Genomic DNA, 20,276 nt, shown 5'->3' with positions numbered 1-20,276 from the left:
AAAGCATATGCTTTGCATGGAGAAAGACCAGAACTTCAAAACTTGCAATGAAAAGGATGTCATTAAGCAGGACTGGGAAAGACCTTGGAGAACTGCTGTCAGTCAGTGTAGACAGTACTGGGCAAGATGGGTCAATGGGGGATGTACTCTTGATCATGAAATATTTCTAAATATATAAGGGTAGCAGTTCCGTTGGAAATGGCAGCAAGTTGCTTAGTCTATTCTCCAGTGACTATAGAACTGAGTCACCTAGCTCTGTGACTAATTAATGCTAAATTTGCATCAATTTACTATGCAAATTTAGCTGCACCAGGGATTGGGAGCCTGTCGAAGTGGTTACAGTATGGGGAATTTGAGGACCTCCAGATGTTGTTGGACTCCAATTCTAATTAACCCTGCCACCATGGCCAGTGTTTTAGTCGCCTCAACTATATTAAGGGAAGCACTTCTAATTTTGGCTCAGCTGTTAGTTTCTTTTCCATATTGCCATATTCATTTTGTTATTAAAACTGCCTGTACTAGCTTTTGGTTGTAATTTGATTTTACAAAATAGGTAAATGTCCTTATAATTTAATCATATATGCTCTTTAAGCCTCATGCCCTGCATAAACTTGGGCTTACCTTTTTCTACTAAATGAGCTGAATTGGGAGCTTGGGAACAATTAAACTGGCTTTCTTCAACTGATTTCAACAGGATGATCACTGTGTGAGCCATCTGTGATTAAACCCCATTGTGTAACATTCAGAAATCTTCCCACTCAGGCTCTTAAAGAAAAGTAATTCCATTTTAGTGCTCCATATTGTAGGCTTATGTCATTCTCAAAAGACATTGTCTTTGATCAAAGCAACAGCTCTGTTTTAAGGTCAGGCATGCTTCAGGCATCTCCATGTTTCCCAGCTGCTGAAAATTTGTTGTTGGGATAGTGGAACAAATTGAAAGGGAGTAATATTTCAATTCTTACACCAAAATACCATGGGTGGAACTCAGTTGCATTGTGTTCAATTGTAGCTTTGGCATATCTTTGTGACATATGAACTGCACTCATTTTTATCCACATTCCATGGATAGTAATGTTGTTGTTGTTGTTGTTGTTGTTGTTGTTGTTGTTGTTGTTGTTGTTGTTGTTGTATTTGCACCCTGCTCATCTGACTGGGTTTCCCCAGCCATTCTGGGTGGCCTCCAACATATATAAAAACATCTTAGAACATTAAACATTAAAAAACAAATGATTACTACATTGTGTTTTCATTTGTGTAAAGAAATAGTATCTCTTCAGTTTTTTTTAAATTTGATTCCATTTATGAGTCATTTCCAATAAAGTGATATTCGATTGAGACTATGTACATCAGACAGAACGTTTTCTTTCTTTCTTTCTTTCTTTCTTTCTTTCTTTCTTTCTTTCTTTCTTTCTTTCTTTCTGCCTGCCTACCTACCTACCTACCTACCTAAGTTTTATATAGGGTACATGGCAAATGATAATAATATTGCTTATTTTGATGGTCTTTCCCAAATTGTTGGCTTCCAAAGAAAGGTTTGGCAAGAAGGAAGGTTTACCAATCTGATAGCTATACATTTGTAACTATGCCAACAATGTTGTCTTTTGTTACTGGTTGCCATGGGTAAGAAAAAGCAACACATAACCACTGAACAAAAATAAGACTCTCTACGAGAGGGTCTTCTGAGTCAAAGGTTGGGACCAGTGCTTTAAACAGGCACAAGTGTATATTTCATTTTAACAAGCTGCTCTTCATTAATACTAAAGCAATATTTTTTCTTCCTTATCTTCTGTTATATTAGCTATCAGAATGTTAAAGAGAGTGACATAGTTTGAGAGCAAGCTAACAAGTAAGTATTATATCAAATTTGCTCTGTCCTTGTGGCAAAGGTGAGAGATATGAGAAGAAACATCTGTCAAGCTGCCAAGAGGGGCAAGCTGGAGTCTCTTAATAAAAGTGAGAGATGCAAAGAGCTCTAGTGTGTTTCAAAGCTAGACAGCTACCATTTGTATCATAAATCTTTATCATGACACTACCTACCCTTAATGCAAAATTACATTCTATACTGTTTTCTGAAGCATTTCAAAAATTGTAAGAACTGGGAATAGGCTGTAGGCTCCCTGTTTCCAAACAACCACTTCAAAAGAGCTATACTGATTTTTAAAGGCCCATTATGAATTTGCATTATTATTATTGTTATTATTATTACAATTTATTACCCATCTTTCACCCTAAAGCCAGGCAACTAAAACACAAAATTAAAAACAGTTTAAAACAAAATTATAGAAGTAAGGTGGTTCTTGAAAATATACATTTTATACACATGCAGCATACATGTGTATCTTACAACAGAGCAAGGGTTTGTGTGTGTAATGTTGGGTATTGTTCAGGTACTTCCTATTCCAAAACATCACCACCAGCCGTCTTATTCATCTGTTGATCATTCCCTAGTCTTCTATATCAAACATTTATACCAGGTTAATTGAAATAATATTTATGTATTCCAAATTACTGTGAACACTTCTTTGATTAGCAGAGCATCCCCCCCCCCAATTTGCAGCTATGCATATTTTTTGAGAAAGTTACCAACTATTCCATGTTAGGCTTAATAATTAACCCTAACCCTAACCCAATAATAGAATTATGTGAACATGCAGTATTAAATACCCAGTCATTTCATTAATGACCTTAACTCCTTACAGACCAACTCAAATTTTTTCAAGAGTACTGAGCAATTGTTGAACCTATAAAACAGTATGGACAGGTTTCTTACATATATTGAGGGGATGCCCCCAAATTCAAACTGTTTATAATGTAATACAAACAATATGTTGGAAGAGTGATTACAGATTTTCGAGCCTACTTCAGAAACCACAACTCAGCAATTGTTGTAGGTAGGTAGATCTCATTAATGCGAATGACCATAGACATTTTCCTGCTTCTGAGAAACCATTCAGAGGTTATAAACAAAACAACTGGATATATAGGCTCTGATTTGAAGAATAGAGCCTACTCTGGTACATAGATTTTCAATTTTTTGGGGGGGCTCTGTAATATACCCCGTGGTGCAGTTGCCATATTATTGATAATTCTCTTTTCTATGGTGTTCTCAGAATTGTCCACTTTATTTTGACTTCCTTTAAAAATGTATTAGTTTCTTCTGGTGCTGAAAATGGAAGTCAGTATTTCCAACTACAACTATAGCTGACTTAAACTTATTTCAAACTACAACTTGCCCCTGTTTTAACAGTGACTTGTATCATCAACAACTTACCTGTGCTGCACTTGATATCATTCTGGTGAAAACTTAGCATTCATATGAGTGATTACTCTGGTCTTTGGTGATTACTCTCGTCTTTGGTGCAGAAATGTGCAGTTTGGTCAATGGCTATGCATCTGCATTCACACTATGTTCAGTGGATTTGCATAATCCACACAGGTTTTTTGAGTATTTGCTGCCTCAAGCACCCACCTAACCAACAGAGTTGTGTTCACAGTATTGACTGGAGCAGGGACATAGAATGAGAACGTCACTCAGACCCAGTAACTGAATATTTGCGCTCATGATAAATTGGGAACTGAGGAATAACACATTCATTATCTGTTGCCATATGTCCTCTTTTTCCAGGACACATCCAGTCTCCATAGAGATCCAGAGTTAAAAGTGGAAGTCGGCAAATGTGTCCTCTTTTTTAGCTCTTCAAAATATCTAACTCCAATCAGTGGGTTGCACAGGAAGTTCAAGCGGTGTGTTGTGTCCTAGTTTTGGCTTAGCTGGAGGCAAGAAATATGGTTTCTATATGATTTCCCAGTCACTGACGAATCTTATTATTTTACTTACATTTGGCTATAATAATTCTAGATTAAATTCCACTGAATGGTTCTGTAGTGGCATGACAAATTATACAAAATATGCCACCCTCATTAGACATTGGCTTGAGTCCTATAACGTGTAATGGACATGTTAGAAATAGCTAATCAGGAATCTAACATTTTAACGGCAAAGGCACTTAATGGACCATAATGCCTGATATTCTTCACTATATTATGGCTTTTCAACTCTATTCTACTGAAACAAGATAACTAGTTGGGGACACATGTCATCATTTTCATCCAACTGCCTCCATGCTCCTTGATTACTTTCTTTGACAAGATTCGTAGCAGACAAACCTTATCTCAGAGTGCCCCTGCCCGCCCATTTCTTAATTATGTGCTGTCAAAGACAAATGGGTGCTTAAAGGATGTCTTAGTATTTACATACTCTTTTGTCACCTTTCTTAACTTTGCTGTCCGGGTGGAAGACTTCTAATAATTACAATAATAGTACATCAGAGAAGTTATGTCAGCCTTGTGCATACTATTAATGCATTAATGTGTCAAAACAGCAGTGAATGACACAGCTCCAGGCAGTCTTAAAAGCTACTAATGGTAGTCCCACTCCAAGGCATTGATTTGTAAGCAACCCTAAAGCTATAAAACTTTCCTACTGATATATGGTTTCACAAGCTTTGTACTTACCATTCAACTCATTTTTAGTATACGGCCAACAGCTGTTTGAAGAAGAGAATCATATAGAAAGACAACATGTGCCATATTTCTGTGTTAGAAAATTACTAATGAATAGTAATAAAGTACGGTAATCAGATAATTGAAACAACTCATTTGCCAAAGGTTCTGTTGTTAGCTACCCCAGGACAAAGTAAGGTTTGAGGTGGAATTAATCATGCAATTGGTTTCTGTTGTTCTTTTGGTTCAGATCAGTTTCTAGGTTAATCAAAAAGAGTTTAACCATTTAGAAAAACAGCAAGACCATATATTTTGTCTTGGAACTATGGCAATGTAGCAATTCTACACTGAAACCATTTTTGGGATATGGCTTGCATTTCAGAGACAGCTTCAAAGACAGATCCAGAATTGTTTTTTAGAGCATATGCCTGCTGTGTAACTCAAAGCTCAGTGTCAATCTGAGGTGCACATTTAATAAATCCCTTCTCTGAGTTGGCTTTATTTCCTTCACCTGCAGATACAATAGAATTACTGTTCAAATGCTATGCTTCATTTTCACTTTTTTTGGGGGGAGGAGGGGAATGCGTGCTCAAAATGTGTGCACAAAACTTAATTGTTAAAACCAATTTTAAAATGCTAATTATTTTCCCACTATTCTCTTGGTGATAAATATGCTGATTGGAAAGATTACATCTTTGTAATTTTTTTAAGTGTCATTACCTGAATATATGTTCTGGAATCTGAAACTTGCAATAAAATGACAAGCTTAGAGCAAAGGTAAATGATGGAATTAATGTAGATGGTGAGACTTCTTTTTTGTATTTCAGAAATTGCTGACAGCTTGTAGATTCTTATCAGCACAGTTCATTCAACCTTTAAATTGCTTCTCATTCTGCACATAGCTCATATACTGTATGATCAGGAAAAATTATACTAGAGTTGTATGATAATGTTTTGGAGACAATATTATTTTATCCACTTCTGAATGCATTCATTGAGCCTATTGAAATGCATGTAATATAATAACATTATCCTATGATTCTCCTGGGGTTTGCCATAGACCATGGAAAGGCTGTATAAGCACACAGGAAACTATTTAGGTGTGAGAAGCAACTGAGGATTATGAATTACATTTTGAGTTCTCACTAAGCTTATTGCTATATTGTATGCTACTGCAGAGGTATAAAGAAATCATCTCATCTTCTGTGAAAATAAATTCTACTCAGCGTGAAATAGGAGAAAATCTCTTAACCCCAGTTATTTTTTCGATTTATGCAGCCCCAGATTCAGTGGGCCAGCTTTTGCACTAGCTTATAAAGCTGCTCATCGGAAAAGTCCTGTTATTATTACCATTCTCATTTACTACTGTTTATATAGCACCTCTCTGTTTATCGACAGTGACAATTTCCCAGATACACATGAAACATAGGACAAGAAAAGAAATTAAGAGCAATTTCCATTCATGTGCATGTGTGCTTGAACATAGTGTGTGCAAGTGTGCATTGCTAATCAGTTATACTTCCGGAATCCTAACTGGTATCCTAGAAAGCCTTATTGAATCACAACTGCACCCAGAGTAGAACCAGCATCTTTTTGACTGTTTTTATGCAGTGATCTGAATATGCTGACTTTTTCAAGCATCCTGCTGCAGCCTCATTCCGGGATGTGAGAATTCAAAATATTTTAAGCATTTAATTTTTTGGGTTTTAACTTTACTCAGTTAACAATCAGTATATTTAAATAAAATAAAAGCACCCAGTTGAATAGGGTTCCTCAACAGAAGTATCTTAGTCAACTTGCCTTGTAGCTCCTATATTGACGGATATCTGCTCATGTCTCAGCTGTAACCAAAAACCTAATGTTTCTCTCCCCACTCCTCTCTATTTGGAATACTTGATTGCCTGCAATTTTAATCTACAGGTGCTTTCAGGTCATTTGAATTGTAAATGAGAAATTTCATCCACTGCCTTTGTGTCCCCATTCTTGGAAATAATATGCATTGAAATCGGAGCTATTAGGAGGATTAGGCGTACTTAGCCAAATTACTACATGAGGAACTCTAGTTTTTAGTATTTACAGATGAGAAAATTATTTACTAGATGTTTATTTTATGCAAATACTTTTGTCAAGCTGCCTAATGAGCTACAGCACAAAAATTAACCTAATTACATAATGTGGTATCCGCTGGAAATATAGTGGGTGTTTTTTTCAATATGCTGCAAGATCCTCTTCAATGGCTCGCTATTATGGCTTTTCACAACAGTGGGTAAGTGGAATCTATAAAGCTGGAGGAAGTATGAGGAAAATTGAAGCAGAAAATGCATTAATCAATGAATCACCACTATGTTTCCATTAATCCCTTGCAGGTCTGGTATTTTCATTTTTGGGCTGAAAATATTGTTACAAAAAACAACAACACTGAGTGATACGCAATGTCCTGCAAGTGAACATTCTTCTCCCTACAGCCTCCTGCACCAAACATTTGGCAGACAAACGTTGTTAGGTTGCACCAGTGTATGTTGGTTTATTGAGACAATTAACAATATTTGGGAGTTCAGTCTATGCATTTAACAGAAATTTTAATATTTCAGGGAAATATATTGTAACATAAATTTAAGTGTATATATTGAATCAACATACTCTTTTTGGCATATCAGAGAATGAAAGAGATTTATACCTGTACAGTCTGTGGCACAGAAGCTCCACAGCCACTGGGGAGCTGCTTCTCTGTGTTTCTGTACGTTGTGAAGAAATAATTCCAGGGAACTCTGTATCATTGTGTGCTGAACTAAGTAAGAGAGTTGGGACCACCAAACAGGGAGAGAAACTTAATGACTCAGGGAAGGCACAGATGAAGGGAACAGCCACCACGAAGTGAGTTACACAAGCAGTGCAGAGAAAGAGCAGGAGGGGCAGAGAAAATTAGGAGTTGAATGCAGCCTTGCTTAAATAAAGTTACCCTGCTGCTTGACTCTTAATGATAGCTAACACCACTTGAAGCACACTCAAGCGAGTAAGGGCCAATTCAGACACACGTTCAAGAGGACAGCTCCCCTTTCCCGCATTGCAGGAGGAGTTCCGGGACCTCCCAGTGACCTAGCTCTGGGTGGAGGGATGCTACCCACATCACTAGGATGGCCAGCTGCATCACACTCCCTGACCGACCAATCCGGTTAGCTGGGGGGCGTGGCCACTTGCCGTTTAAACCACGGCGCGGGTGAGCGTCGCCCTCCATTCGTCCCTGTACCTTCTGCCTGTCATATGCACATGGTAGCATATGGCCTAGGGCATGCAAATGTACAATCAAATCCCACGATCAATCCTCTTCAAGAAGAGGGTGGAGGGATTTCGGAAATCCAGGGAATTGCCTATATGACTGTACACAGATAAGCCTGGTGCCATAAGTTTTTATTTATTCATTCATTTTAAAAATTGGTACTCGACTCTTTAATCACATTATCAGGTAAGTTTCTAATAAAATATTAACACACACAATAAAATAGCTAATACACACATTTTTATTTTTATCTTATGCATAGCAAGGCTGTGTGTTTGAGCCTGCCGCCTAAGCTCATATAGATCTAAGAAGTCCCAGTGTAATGAGAAGCACATACAGCAGAAATTCAACAAGTCAACACTTTCTTTAATATACACAGATAACTAATACAAAAAAATAATTGGAGGAAGAGAGAAATAAACTACTGGGTCAAATTCACCTATTGTACAATTCCAGAGAGAGAGAGAGAGAGAGAGAGAGAGAGAGAGAGAGAGAGAGAGAGAGAGAGAAACGGAAGCCTGTGGAAATTCAGACATGCAATGGAAGTCTGGATTTCCCCCTTGTGACTAAAAGTACTACTGACAGAAAAATTAATATGTATGTGCTGCATTTCCCCCTTCCATTTTAAATAAAGCTCAATGAAAAAAATATTTTAAAACAATTTTAAATTCAAATGCCAAGCCATGTTACCTTTTTGCATCCACTAGAATTGCATAGCCTAAGGCTATAATCTCAGAGAGGTTACGTCTTGCATCCTTCTGAATTTTCATGAACTGTTTTTTGATTGGGTACTATTTAATAGGAATGAGGGATATTTTATTGACGAAAGGATCTTACTTTAGACGCACAATTGTATGTATGTGCTACCATTAGGATCTTAGTAGGATTATATTTAACTAATAACTTTTATTTTAGGAAGGATGGATAAGGGAGAGAGATAAAATGCTTGTATATAAGAGAATTGTAATACAAACTTCAGTGGTCAGTTGTCTAGCAAGACGGTGTGTTGTGTGAATACATTAATTTGGTGGTCCTGGCTTTTAAATATATTGCATTTCAAGCCTCCAGACATTAAATGAATAAATCATACAGCAAGAGACTCAAAACTTTGGGTTGTGGTGGCTGGCCTAGCTCACAATATTGACGCTTGCTGAGCAATTTATTGTTTCAGCAGGGTTTCCATTTGCTTTATGTGTTTTCTGTGCAGGTAGAGGCAGGTTTTCAGTAGGGTCTCTGCTTCTGGGCTTTTAAAATATATTAGATGAAATTAACTGGAATTCCATTGTACGTTTCATATATGGAAGGAACTGGCTGGCCAAGGCTAGATGTACTGTTATTAGGTTCCTGGTTTGTATTATTCAAAATCCATGGCTACCCTTGTTTTGGGCAGTGCTGCTGAGAGCTGGCACTGGGCCTAGGGGAAGATATGTGATCGGAGGTCCCTTCCTAAATCTTCCTACAAATCAAATTTTAGTTCTTTCCTTCAACAAGTTCATAAGTGACGTAGGTTTAACTTAGGGTAAGAGAAGCTAAACATAAATGAAAAGCATTTATCAGAATGGGATAGTTAATGTGATTATAAAAAATAACACCATTCATTCGTATGCTCCAATCAGAGGTCATAAATGTTGCTAGAAATGTTGATAGAAATGCAGCTTGGATCTGCCTTTCTTGTTTTGCTGCCTGCCTCACGGCATTAGTCCATGCCTGAGCTAATCTCTTCTTTTTGGACATGTAGCTACTGACCTCCGCCTCTGATCTATGTTGATCAGTACTTCCGAGAGCTTTTTGCTGGCGATTATTGATTTGTCTGATGTGTAGTCAAGTTGCTTGCTGCCTAGGTCAATATCTGTGCAGACTGATCAACAGTATTTTTACCCTTGGGTTGGTCTTATAGTCAGATCCAGGTCCCCACCATGGCCTTTTGCTCAAATAACAAGGATTGTAGCTGTTAAGCAAAGTGTTTCCAAATCTGCCTTTCAGCTTACATGACGCGTAAAGACAAACTTTCTGTGCTCTACAGCAGCATTGATCTTTTCACCTGCTGAGGAATTCATGTGTGTCTTCTACAAAACCTCTGCATGGCAAATCTTTTAGAGTATGCATTCAGTTCACATAGGCCTGTTGGACTTGTGTGAGGAGCGTAGCATAAAACACACCCTAGACTCTTCCTCTGCACTGGTGGTCTAGCTGTCTTTTTGGGACACATGTTTGCTATTACTAATTAGTTCAGTGCGGAAGGCCTGATAATCTCCCAAGGAACCCTGCAATTCCTTGGCACATAGTTCAAAAACCACTGTCATAGAAGAATGGGTCCATTTGTTTCACATAGCCCATTGTTCCACAATACTTTATTCCAGACTCAGTTATTTTTTAGGTTTGAAATGCTAGATTCAGGATCTGATGGCCCAACACATTATGAAAAACAGGGATGCATCTCAATAGAATTTGTGGCACTATAGGAAGGAAATTAAATCCTACATTTTCAGTAAATTCTAATGCGTTGGATTGATGACTATGACTGTCTTGCTCTGCAAACAAAAGGACTCCTTCCATTCAGAGATGGATCTCTAACTCTTTATAGGCTGCTAATCCATTAACTGCCTAAAGCAGGCATAGGCAAACTCCGCCCCTCCAGATGTTCGGGACTACAATTCCCATCATCCCTAGCTAACAGGACCAGTGGTCAGGGATGATGGGAATTGTAGTCCCAAACATCTGGAGGGCCGGAGTTTGCCTATGCCTGGCCTAGAGATGATTCCTTCTCCTTCCTGTACCACTTTGCACACTGTTCCTGAGGGTTCCCCAACCCTCATGGGCAGATTTGTGGAGAGCACAGGGAGCAGCAGGGGGAAGAAGGAAAGGCTGTAAATAGCCTCCTCATCCTTCTGCCCATGGAGTGTCCAGTAAGTGAAGTTCCACCAAAGACATATCCGGAGTCAGTCATTGTTTTTGAATAAAAATTTAGGCGCAGCATTCCTGCTTTGCACAATGCAGATTTTGATGAAATCAAAGACAGGATTTAAAATCACTTTTGATACAGAACCGCTCCTTTGATCTTTTAAGGAAGAGCAGCATTTCTCTGCTGCCAGTAGTTTGTGAAATCAAGTAGGAAAGCTGTAGTAAACTGGTGTAATGTGTGTTGTTGTAAGATTTATGTTTACTTTTCCTCAACATTTTATGTTTGCGTGTACCTATTTTGACAAACTGAAAAGCAATAAGTAAAGAAGGGGCAGGAGAGGAAGGACAGTAGAGTTGGAAATCAAGTCAGGGGTTAACTGTTTAATACATTTCAGTCTGATAGAACCAGGAAGGTGTTTCATCTCTCTCTCTCTCTCTCTCTCTCTCTCTCTCTCTCTCTCTCTCTTTCTCTTTCTCCCTCCCTCCCTTCTACTTGATAGTTTCCCATGACACTCAAACCTGACATTATGATTTATCTCATCAGTGGGTGGATTGGGGTTGGGATTTTGAAGTTCATTTTGCACTTATTCTCAGTGTGCCTCAGTGAGTATTGAAAAATGTGTACTTATATTTAAATAAAAGACTTGCTCTGCCATCACACCTCAGAGGTACTTGGGTGCACAATCTATCTAAAAGATTGTCTCCTTGTAGGATACGTATAAAGTGTGAAGTGGCCCTTGGCCTCAACCATTCACTGAGATCCTATTATTTCGCTGCTACTTCATTGAGAAGAGGAAAGTTGAGTTTCAAAGGAATCCTCATATTATTCCCAGAGGTGAAGTGCAGAGGTGGCTAAGGAAACCTTCATAAACTTCATTTCCTAGCAGCTATATTTTCCTCAAAACCATTTCTCAAATCAGTTTATGTTACCCCCTAATTGATCTGCAAGATAAAACCATAATATAATATTATATGTTTCTGTTTTCATAGCTGAGTCCACTTCTGAAAGATACAGTCCTGAAGAGAACATTCAATGCAACATTGAATAATCCGGTTGTGATTCAAGTGGGCAATTCCATTTACAGACCTATGACAGAGAAAGATATTTTCTGTGTGTCGAATGAACTAGTCTCAAAAAAGTGAGTATGATAACTTCACCCTTTCTGTCTTTGTATTTACTATTTACTAAGAAAAGCAGGCTGGTAAACAGGGAATTTACAAGCGTATTTTGCTAAGATTTTCTGCTTTGAATTAAAGCAAACAGTTTTCACCTGAAGAGTTTATGTCTGAAGATTTAAAAAATACTCATAAATTAGATGGCAACTGTTCTATAGCTCATCTCCTTAAACTAAAGACCAATCTGTGCAAGTCTTATAATGCAAAAGCTAGACTATATTTTATTTAGTCATGAATACAAGATTCTGGGACAGAAGAAGAAGAAGAAGAAGAAGAAGAAGAAGAAGAAGAAGAAGAAGAAGAAGAAGTTTGGATTTGATATCCCGCTTTATCACTACCCTAAGGAGTCTCAAAGGGATGCGGGTGGCGCTGTGGGTTAAACCTAGGGCTTGCTTATCAGAAGGTCAGCGGTTCGAATCCCTGCAATGGGGTGAGCTCCCGTTGCTCGGTCCCTGCTCCTGCCAACCTAGCAGTTTGAAAGCACGTCAAAGTGCAAGTAGATAAATAGATACCGCTCCAGCGGGAAGGTAAATGGTGTTTTTGTGTGCTGCTCTGGTTCGCCAGAAGCGGCTTAGTCATGCTAGCCACATGACCCGGAAGCTGTACGTCGGCTCCCTTGGCCAATAAAGCGAGATGAGCTCCGCAACCCCAGAGTCGGCCACGACTGGACCTAATGGTCAGGGGTCCCTTCACCTTTAAGGAGTCTCAAAGTGGCTAACAACCTCCTTTCCCCTCCTCCCCCACAGCAAACACTGAGTGAGGCCATGAGACTTGAAAGAAGTATGACTAGCCCAAGGTCACCCAGCAGCTGCATGTGGAGGAGCAGAGACCTGGTTCACCTGGTTCACCGCTCTTAACCACTACACCACACTGGATGATGATGATGGTTTCATATCCCGCCCATCTGGTTGGGTTTCCCCAGCCACTCTGGGCTGCTTACAGCATATATAAAAACAAAATAAAACATCAAACATTTAAAAAAAAGAATATACAGACTATAAATAAACCAATAAATCAATAGAAACTAACAACAACATCATCAACAACAACATTAATAATAACAGTTAACAGTTATACACCAATTAAAATAACTACCAACCCCAACTAAACATTCAACCAACTCCAACTCAACAAAAACAAAACAGAGGAACCAAAATTAAATCTGTTTAAAACATTTTAAAACATTTTAGCCAGTTGTTCCAACCCAGGAGTTGTTCCAACAAAGTCCCTTAGGCTGGGCCCTGCCCCCTAGGCCAGGTGGAAATGAGCCTTGCAGCAGGGAGCAGTCTTCCATCCAGTACTCCAGAAGCAGCAATGGATGGACAGAGTCAGGCAGAAATTATTATTCTTAGAATCAAAGTTAAAAGAGCCTATGCAAAGAGCTTTTCAGGAGGATTGGATGGACTAATTTTGGTGTCTGCTTCCCTCAGTTCAAATGTATCATGTATACAGGTCAGGTGGTCTCCTACCAGTCATTCATGTACAATAAGGGAGAGGATGAAGGGACGTGATGAATGGGAATGTTCACCCACACCTACATTAAGCAGGGACAATTGGGAAAACCTAATTAAATGCACCCCTCTCTTTTCATACAGACAAAATGAAACCACGGTAGCTGGGTCCCTTTGAAGGTTGTCCTGTGAAGAAATGTCAACAGTTTGACGACGTCCTCATATCATTTGTTTGCTTTGTCTTCTGGGATATAAAAACTGCTCTTCCAATATATCGTCTTTCTTTTTCTTCTTTGTGAAGCTCTCTTCCTTGTGCCTGGTCTTTTGCAATTTCTAGATTTCTGCTTTTATATCATAACCATTAATAAAGTTATTTGGCAAATTAATATATTGTTCTTTGCAAGACAACACCTTGTTTAGCACACACAAGTCCAGATTTTTGGATGAATGTATGAAAGCCAGAATATGTTAATGACATATTTGAATATAGTGTACGTTTTTGGGCCTGAGCTATCAGTCAGCAGGAGTGGCAAACATAATGGCTTTTGCAACATTATAGACATCCCTAAATTCATGTAGATTGCAGAAACAACCAGAAGAAATACAAGTATGTGCATGAGATTGTTTGCTATTAAAGAGTGAATTGTATTCCACTAAGCTACACTCAGAGAAGACTCATTAAACGTAATGAACCTAAGTTAGTCATGCCTATAATTTAAATAGGTCTATTCTGGGACCTATTTAAGGTATAATATTTTAGACAACCTTGTATTGAATCTTGGTTTTCAGCCATTCTGCTTGGAGGTCTGTAAACATATTTTTAAACATCTCAAATACTTCATAAGTTGCTGCAGCTTTCTTAAGACCCAGCTCTATGAGAATATACAAACAACATGCATGACAAGTGGGATCTGCGATAAATGATCAGGCTTCTCAATTATCATTGGATCTTACTGAAGTAGAAATGGTTCCTTGCAACAGAAGTTCAACCCCCAAGTGGTGACTGCAAGAGCAGAAAACAGTGATATGACAAAGGAATTGGGCAAAGAAGTGAGTCCCAGTGTTCCCCACTCATGCAATAGCAAATGCATGAATTTAAATGCCTGAGCAGGGCTTTTGAGCAATATACCTCCATTCACTGCCCCTCTCCCAATGGTCAGAAAGAACACTTGGATGGGGCTCAAATCAGCATGTACATTGATTCTCCACTTGGGAACAGTGGAGTAGCCAATCCAAATTCATCCAGTACGAAGGGAAACCAGTTTAGGGTTGTCTAAGAGAACCAACACGTCTGTTGAAGACATTGGTCCAAACATTAAGAGATAAGGCTTTGTTTAGCACACACAGTGCTAAAACCAACTGACCACTACATGACGCAACAAATTTGACACAAATTAAGTTTTAATCTCATATGCTTTCCAAATATATTTGAAGCCCTCCTCATATAATGTAGGATGTCATCCGTCTCAGCCCTGCTACACAGTCTTATAGTCTATATAGTGCTTTTAGAGTGTTTAAAGCTCTTTACTAACATTATTAAAACAACAAAGAGTCGGTTTTGTTGAGAACGAAAACCCTTTTTGCCACAATGTGGCCATAGAAATGTGTGATTTACGGGAGACTGCCCCACAATCTCTTAGAGTTGGGTCGTCTTCTGGCTTAGCTTAATGATGAATAAAGCCTAATATTTAAGCAGGCTGTCAATGGCCACAGAAGCCAGAATCATTAAAGAATAACTTGAAACTGGAAAATGTGCATAATTTGTACTCTGGAGTGTAGGCTCAAATCTAATTTTATGTGGGTGGTATATGGATGCAAAGTGCTGGTCTTAGCAAAACACTGAAAGCTAACTACCAATTAAAAAGCATTCTGTAATATATCATTGCTATATTCAGCAATAAAGTGTCTTAAATTCACTGTAACCATTGATAACTTCTTTTATCACACCCTAATAAAGACTGCGCAGAGCTACTAGATCACATCCTATTATGGAGTCATTCACAGCAATATTAGCTGTGTGGTATACAGTGAGCGGCATGATTCATAGCCATCTTCATACAACTCACACTTTTAAAATGGTAACAGAAATTTGCAGCTGGTGAAAATGTCTTTAAGCCTGCTACTTTATCAAACATTTAAGAAAAGAGCACAAAGAGTGCAATTCTTATTTTATTTTTGGCAGCTGTGAACAGGATTATCTAAGGAAACTAACCAACATCCAGCAAAACAGAATGCTGTTTAATTGCTAAACATGCACAATATTTTCAAAAGAAAATTACCTGGTGCAGATGCCACAGCAACAAATGGGACTTGCATTTGAGTATATGTGTGCTTCACAGGAAAATGAGAAATAATGTTATTACCCTATCTCCCACGTCTGAATATCTTGCCCTTACTTTGTTGTCATTTTGATTTTACCTCCATGTGATACACATTAGTTGCCATAGGCTAAACCATTATGAAATTGATTGAATCAATTTATTTTCCAAAGAGCAACTCAAACTATGCAGTAGTAACTAACTGTGTAAACCTATGGATATTGACATAAAAATAAGCCCCATTGGACTGGGACTTACTCCTTTGTAAGGACATTTAGGATTGCTGTCTAAGCCTCCCTAATCCAATCTCTCTTTCTCTCTCTCTTCAGCTGTGATCCCCACCACTAGTGTTTATATAACTGATTTGAAAATTTTATGCTTTCCCACAAGAAGGCCCATTTTTATGTGTTTTCAAACAATGCTGTGGCATTTGAATGATGACCAGGGTTAAACAAGATGCCAACCTCAACTGGATTTAAATGGGCATTTTTATAGTTCCACGTTCAACCTTGAGTACAGTGGTACTTCGGGTTAAGAACTTAATTCGTTCTGAAGGTCCGTTCTTAACCTGAAACTGTTGTTAACTTGAGGTACCACTTTAGCTAATGGGGCCTCCTTCTGCCACTTCGCCACCGCCGCGCGATTTCTGTTCTCATCCTGAAGCAAAGTTCTTAGCCCGAGGTACTATTTCTGGGTCAGCGGAGTCTGTAATCTGAAGCGTCTGTAACCTGAAGCGTCTGTAACCCAAGGTACCACTGTAAATTATTGGATTACTATACGGGTAGACAGAAGATTCACCCAGAATTTTGTTGCCTCTCACTAACTATTAGTCAATATGATATGATTGGGTTAGGGCTAAGAGATTTGATGGCCACAACCCTATTGGATGAAATCCTACATCTACAGGTGTTTGGTTTTCCTTAGTTTCTTTCACATTAAAATGTTACTTGCAACACCTAGAGTATAAAACATGTAATCTTATGTATATCCTAGCTCAGTTGGTTTGGGAGTGGTGCTGATAACACCAAGGTTTGATTCCCGTGTGGATACATATTTCTGCATTGCAGGAGGTTGGACTAGATGATCTATGGGGTCCCTTGCAGAATAGGCTTTAGGATGGTGAATAGCTTGACTGTAATAGAATCTACACCCACCCACACCCACCCACCCACACACACACACACACTTCATTCATTCTCCGCACCACCACCCTTTAAATAGGAGACACTCTATTCATAAAAACCATAGCAAGAAAGATTGTGACATTACTAAGTGGAATGGCAGGGAATGATGCCAATGCGCTATTTATTTCAATAACAGTTGGTGTCATTGCAAAAATGGTGAGGAAGTACTGTGTTTAATTAGCAACTAATTTTAAACCTTCCACTACTCAATTATTTAACATTTTCCAAGCTAAGCACACATTCTGAAAAGTGACACAAAAGCTGCGTTCATCATGCTTGTTCTAGGGTTATAATTATGAATTACAACAGGTAAGCACATCATAGCATTTACTGCACCAAGAAGCATTTTTTTAAAGTCCAGACCTGCCCTTGCGTATAACAGTAAGCCAAACCATTTTATATCAGTCGTATATTTGAACAATGCAAGTGTCAGCCTTAAACTGTTTGCTGTACAAAGTTTAACTTGTAAAAAGCCTTGTGGATCACCTTATTTCAGCGATGGGTGATAACAATAATGTAACGCTTGCTTTTCTCCATCTCTAACATGTTCAGTTCTTGTGGAGAAATCACCTTTTAAAATGTGTCTACTGAGACAGGGTTGTTTTATATACAGTGTATAAGAATTTATTGTGTATGTGGGGTTGCATGAATAGTTAAGTTTCCGTTGGTGAATGGCAGGTGGCAGTTACTAAGGTGAATGAGGTTGGTGTGGCAAAGGCTGGGTTATTTTTATGCTGTGTGAGAGGATTGTAAAATTTCACTTCTTATTGGCTAGCTGGGTTGTTGGTTGCTTATTGGATGGACAGAGTGGTCTGACTGTGGTGAGATTGACTGGGGAGGAGAGTAATTGGCAGATAAGTAAGAAAAAGGAGGAACAACTGAACTTTGCAAGCCAGTCCTGTGTAAACTTCTGTATTTGTAAGCGACTGCAATTTAAAGTAATAGTAAGTTTATAAGAGCAAAAATAAATCTTAAATAAATAGTAACCAATTTAAGTATTAGTATTATTCTACCTTTATAATAATTCATAACTTGTTAATTTTTAAAAACTTATATTGCAAGTCTGGCCTGTTTTATACCACACCTAAAGTATCAGAGCTACTGGGTTATATATGTAAGGCTTTAGTAAACAGCAGACATAGTAGAGATATGTGGTAGCAGTGGTTAGAAGGATTTTAAATATGAGCCCCTCCACACATTTTGTAAACCAGCAGTGATAAATAGAAGCTGATGTTATGAATGCTTTCATTATATATCTTTAGGTACATTCCTCTATAACCAGGCCTTTAGCTGATTAAACATTCTATGGTCTTTTAAATGTGTTTGTGGGAAGGGGGTGTATTTATTATTTGTTTTTGTTTATTATGTGTTTTGTGTTCTCATTTTGTATTTTATGTTATGAACTGCCCTGTGATCCATGGATGAAGGCCAGTATACTACTACTACTACTACTACTACCACCACTAATGATTGTTCCAGTGGCATCAGGAAGAACATTTCTGGTGAAAAGGATTTCTCTACAGTTCTCTAAGGATGCAATCCGATTGCATTTAATTTGGGGCAAGACCTGTTGCCCTCAATTATTTTTACTAAGGACTGTGCTGCAAAACACTCAATTTGCAGGACACTTGCTAAAATTACTAATAAGCTGGAATCCGTGAAATAGTGTAAAACGTATCAGTATGTCATGAACAGTAGGTTATATATATACACGCCTCAAAGCTTTAGGTATTATCTTCATATATTACTTTAGTTGTGTGTCCCTCTTTCCCCTTACATGCTTATTTTTCCTTTACAAGAAAGCAACCAGGTAGGGGAGGATGATCCGTATCAGGATCCAAGGCTGAAATTTAATAAATAAAAAAAGAGCCCGCAATGGCTAATCACATGACTAACATCAATCTAGTTTGTCCCTGAATCTGAGGATATTTTCAGTTTACATGAATATCTGTGTCTAGGGAAGTCAAAATCAGCTGAATGCAATGATAGTAACACAACCGTCAACCTCGCAAAGCTCCATCTCGTCTTAATTGCATGACCAAAGGTGGGATGTATACTCAGCTTATGGAATTGATGCTGTGGTGCTTCTGAGCATCAATGATAAATCTCTCCTCAGTGCTCCTACTTATGGCAGCCAAAGGTGTAACCGCCATGTTCAGTATACCTCTTCTTATAGGAATAAACAGCAGAGGGTGGATATATTGCCATCATTGCCTTCTTGCAAATTTCCCTAAGGCATCTTTTCGGACACTATCTCTATAGTTAGAAAGCTGAACTAGATCAACCTTTGTTCTGACACAACATGACAGTTCTTTCTTTCTTACATAAAATGATCAGTGCTGTGATCCCCCCTCTGGTCCCACTTCCAGGGTTGCAGGGTAGAAGTTCCCTTCACTTTCTTCCCCTTACCCTCCCAAATGTTACCTGCAGGTTTCAGGAGAGGAACCGAAAGCAGATTTGGGACAGTGCAGGGTGTGTGTTGAGAGGAAGAAGAAGTTCCAGTACCTGAGCAGTCCTGCTTGTGTATTGGCTCTGGGCTTTCCCCCACTCTTTCCAGGCACAGGTCTGTGTTTTAAAGCTCCGTGTCTGAGTGGATCATCATCACCCCACCCACCCAGCTTTACCCATGAAATCAGTTCTTTGGTGCTCAGTTGGAGCAAAAGTCAATTTGGGTTTTCCACAGATAGACGTTTGCTCCAATTGAGCACTAAATAACAAGTTTTCCCAGGGAGAGCTTTGGGTGGGGGGAGGGCGCTTGAACACAGAGCTTTAAAACATGGGCTGTGCCTGGAAAGAACGGGGGAAAGGTGTGTGTGGATAAACCCTTTGTTGGATATAATACACAGTGTGGTTGCCGCTGAATGAATTCAGTACCATGGATGAGATGGGGTAAAAAGGTCTGTTTAGGGCAGTGTTTCCCAACCTTTTTTGGGCAAAGGCACACTTGTTTCATGAAAAAAATCTCGAGGCACACCACCATGCCAGATGGGGAAAGGTCACTTTTTACTTATGTAAAAAAAAATAAAAAAATAGTAACAGCATAGAAGGTAATGGTTAGGCTAGCATCCCTCTTCCAAATATGCTAGGTTTTTATTTGCAGGGACTGTTCTACATGGGAAAGCATTCAGCACTGTCATTCTCCCATCTGCCATCTGAATTGGTACTATTCTGGGTCAACTTACTCTGCTGCATGTGTAGATGAAAATGGCACCAAGTGTGGGGGAGGGGGCAGAACAGGTTTCAGATACATAGACAGAAGCTGGCTCTAAGATCTGCCTGCCATTGCACTCTGAGGTGTGAATCCTATGGAACGAAGCAAACCCACTTATATTCTTACATACGGTCCTTTTAATGCACAAGGTAACAAAATATGTTAACTTGCTCCAGCAGTTTTATGTTGTAACATACTGAAAAGACTGTCGAAGTCTCGTGCTCCCCCAGCCTTCGCCAGCCCTGTGCCCTCCGG

The 20,276-nt window shown here is 38.8% G+C and overlaps 1 protein-coding gene across 2 annotated transcripts in view; it reads left to right on the top strand.

Moving 5' to 3' along the window:
- STPG2 (sperm tail PG-rich repeat containing 2) overlaps positions 1–13,694 on the top strand; it is a 210,521-nt gene extending 196,827 nt beyond the window's left edge. For both annotated transcript variants that reach the window (XM_077933852.1, XM_028743821.2), the window contains 2 exons: positions 11,672–11,820; positions 13,453–13,694. In XM_077933852.1, the coding sequence (XP_077789978.1) occupies positions 11,672–11,820; positions 13,453–13,486 (183 nt within the window). In that variant the 3' untranslated portion in view covers positions 13,487–13,694. The remainder of the gene's footprint in view (positions 1–11,671; positions 11,821–13,452) is intronic.
- Positions 13,695–20,276: the final 6,582 nt, after the last annotated feature.

The sequence above is a fragment of the Podarcis muralis genome, chromosome 9 (genome assembly GCF_964188315.1).
Source record: "Podarcis muralis chromosome 9, rPodMur119.hap1.1, whole genome shotgun sequence".
In the NCBI taxonomy this organism is placed as follows: domain Eukaryota; kingdom Metazoa; phylum Chordata; class Lepidosauria; order Squamata; family Lacertidae; genus Podarcis; species Podarcis muralis.
Note: the sequence above shows the minus strand (reverse complement) of the source record. Positions and strands in the feature narration are given on the sequence as shown.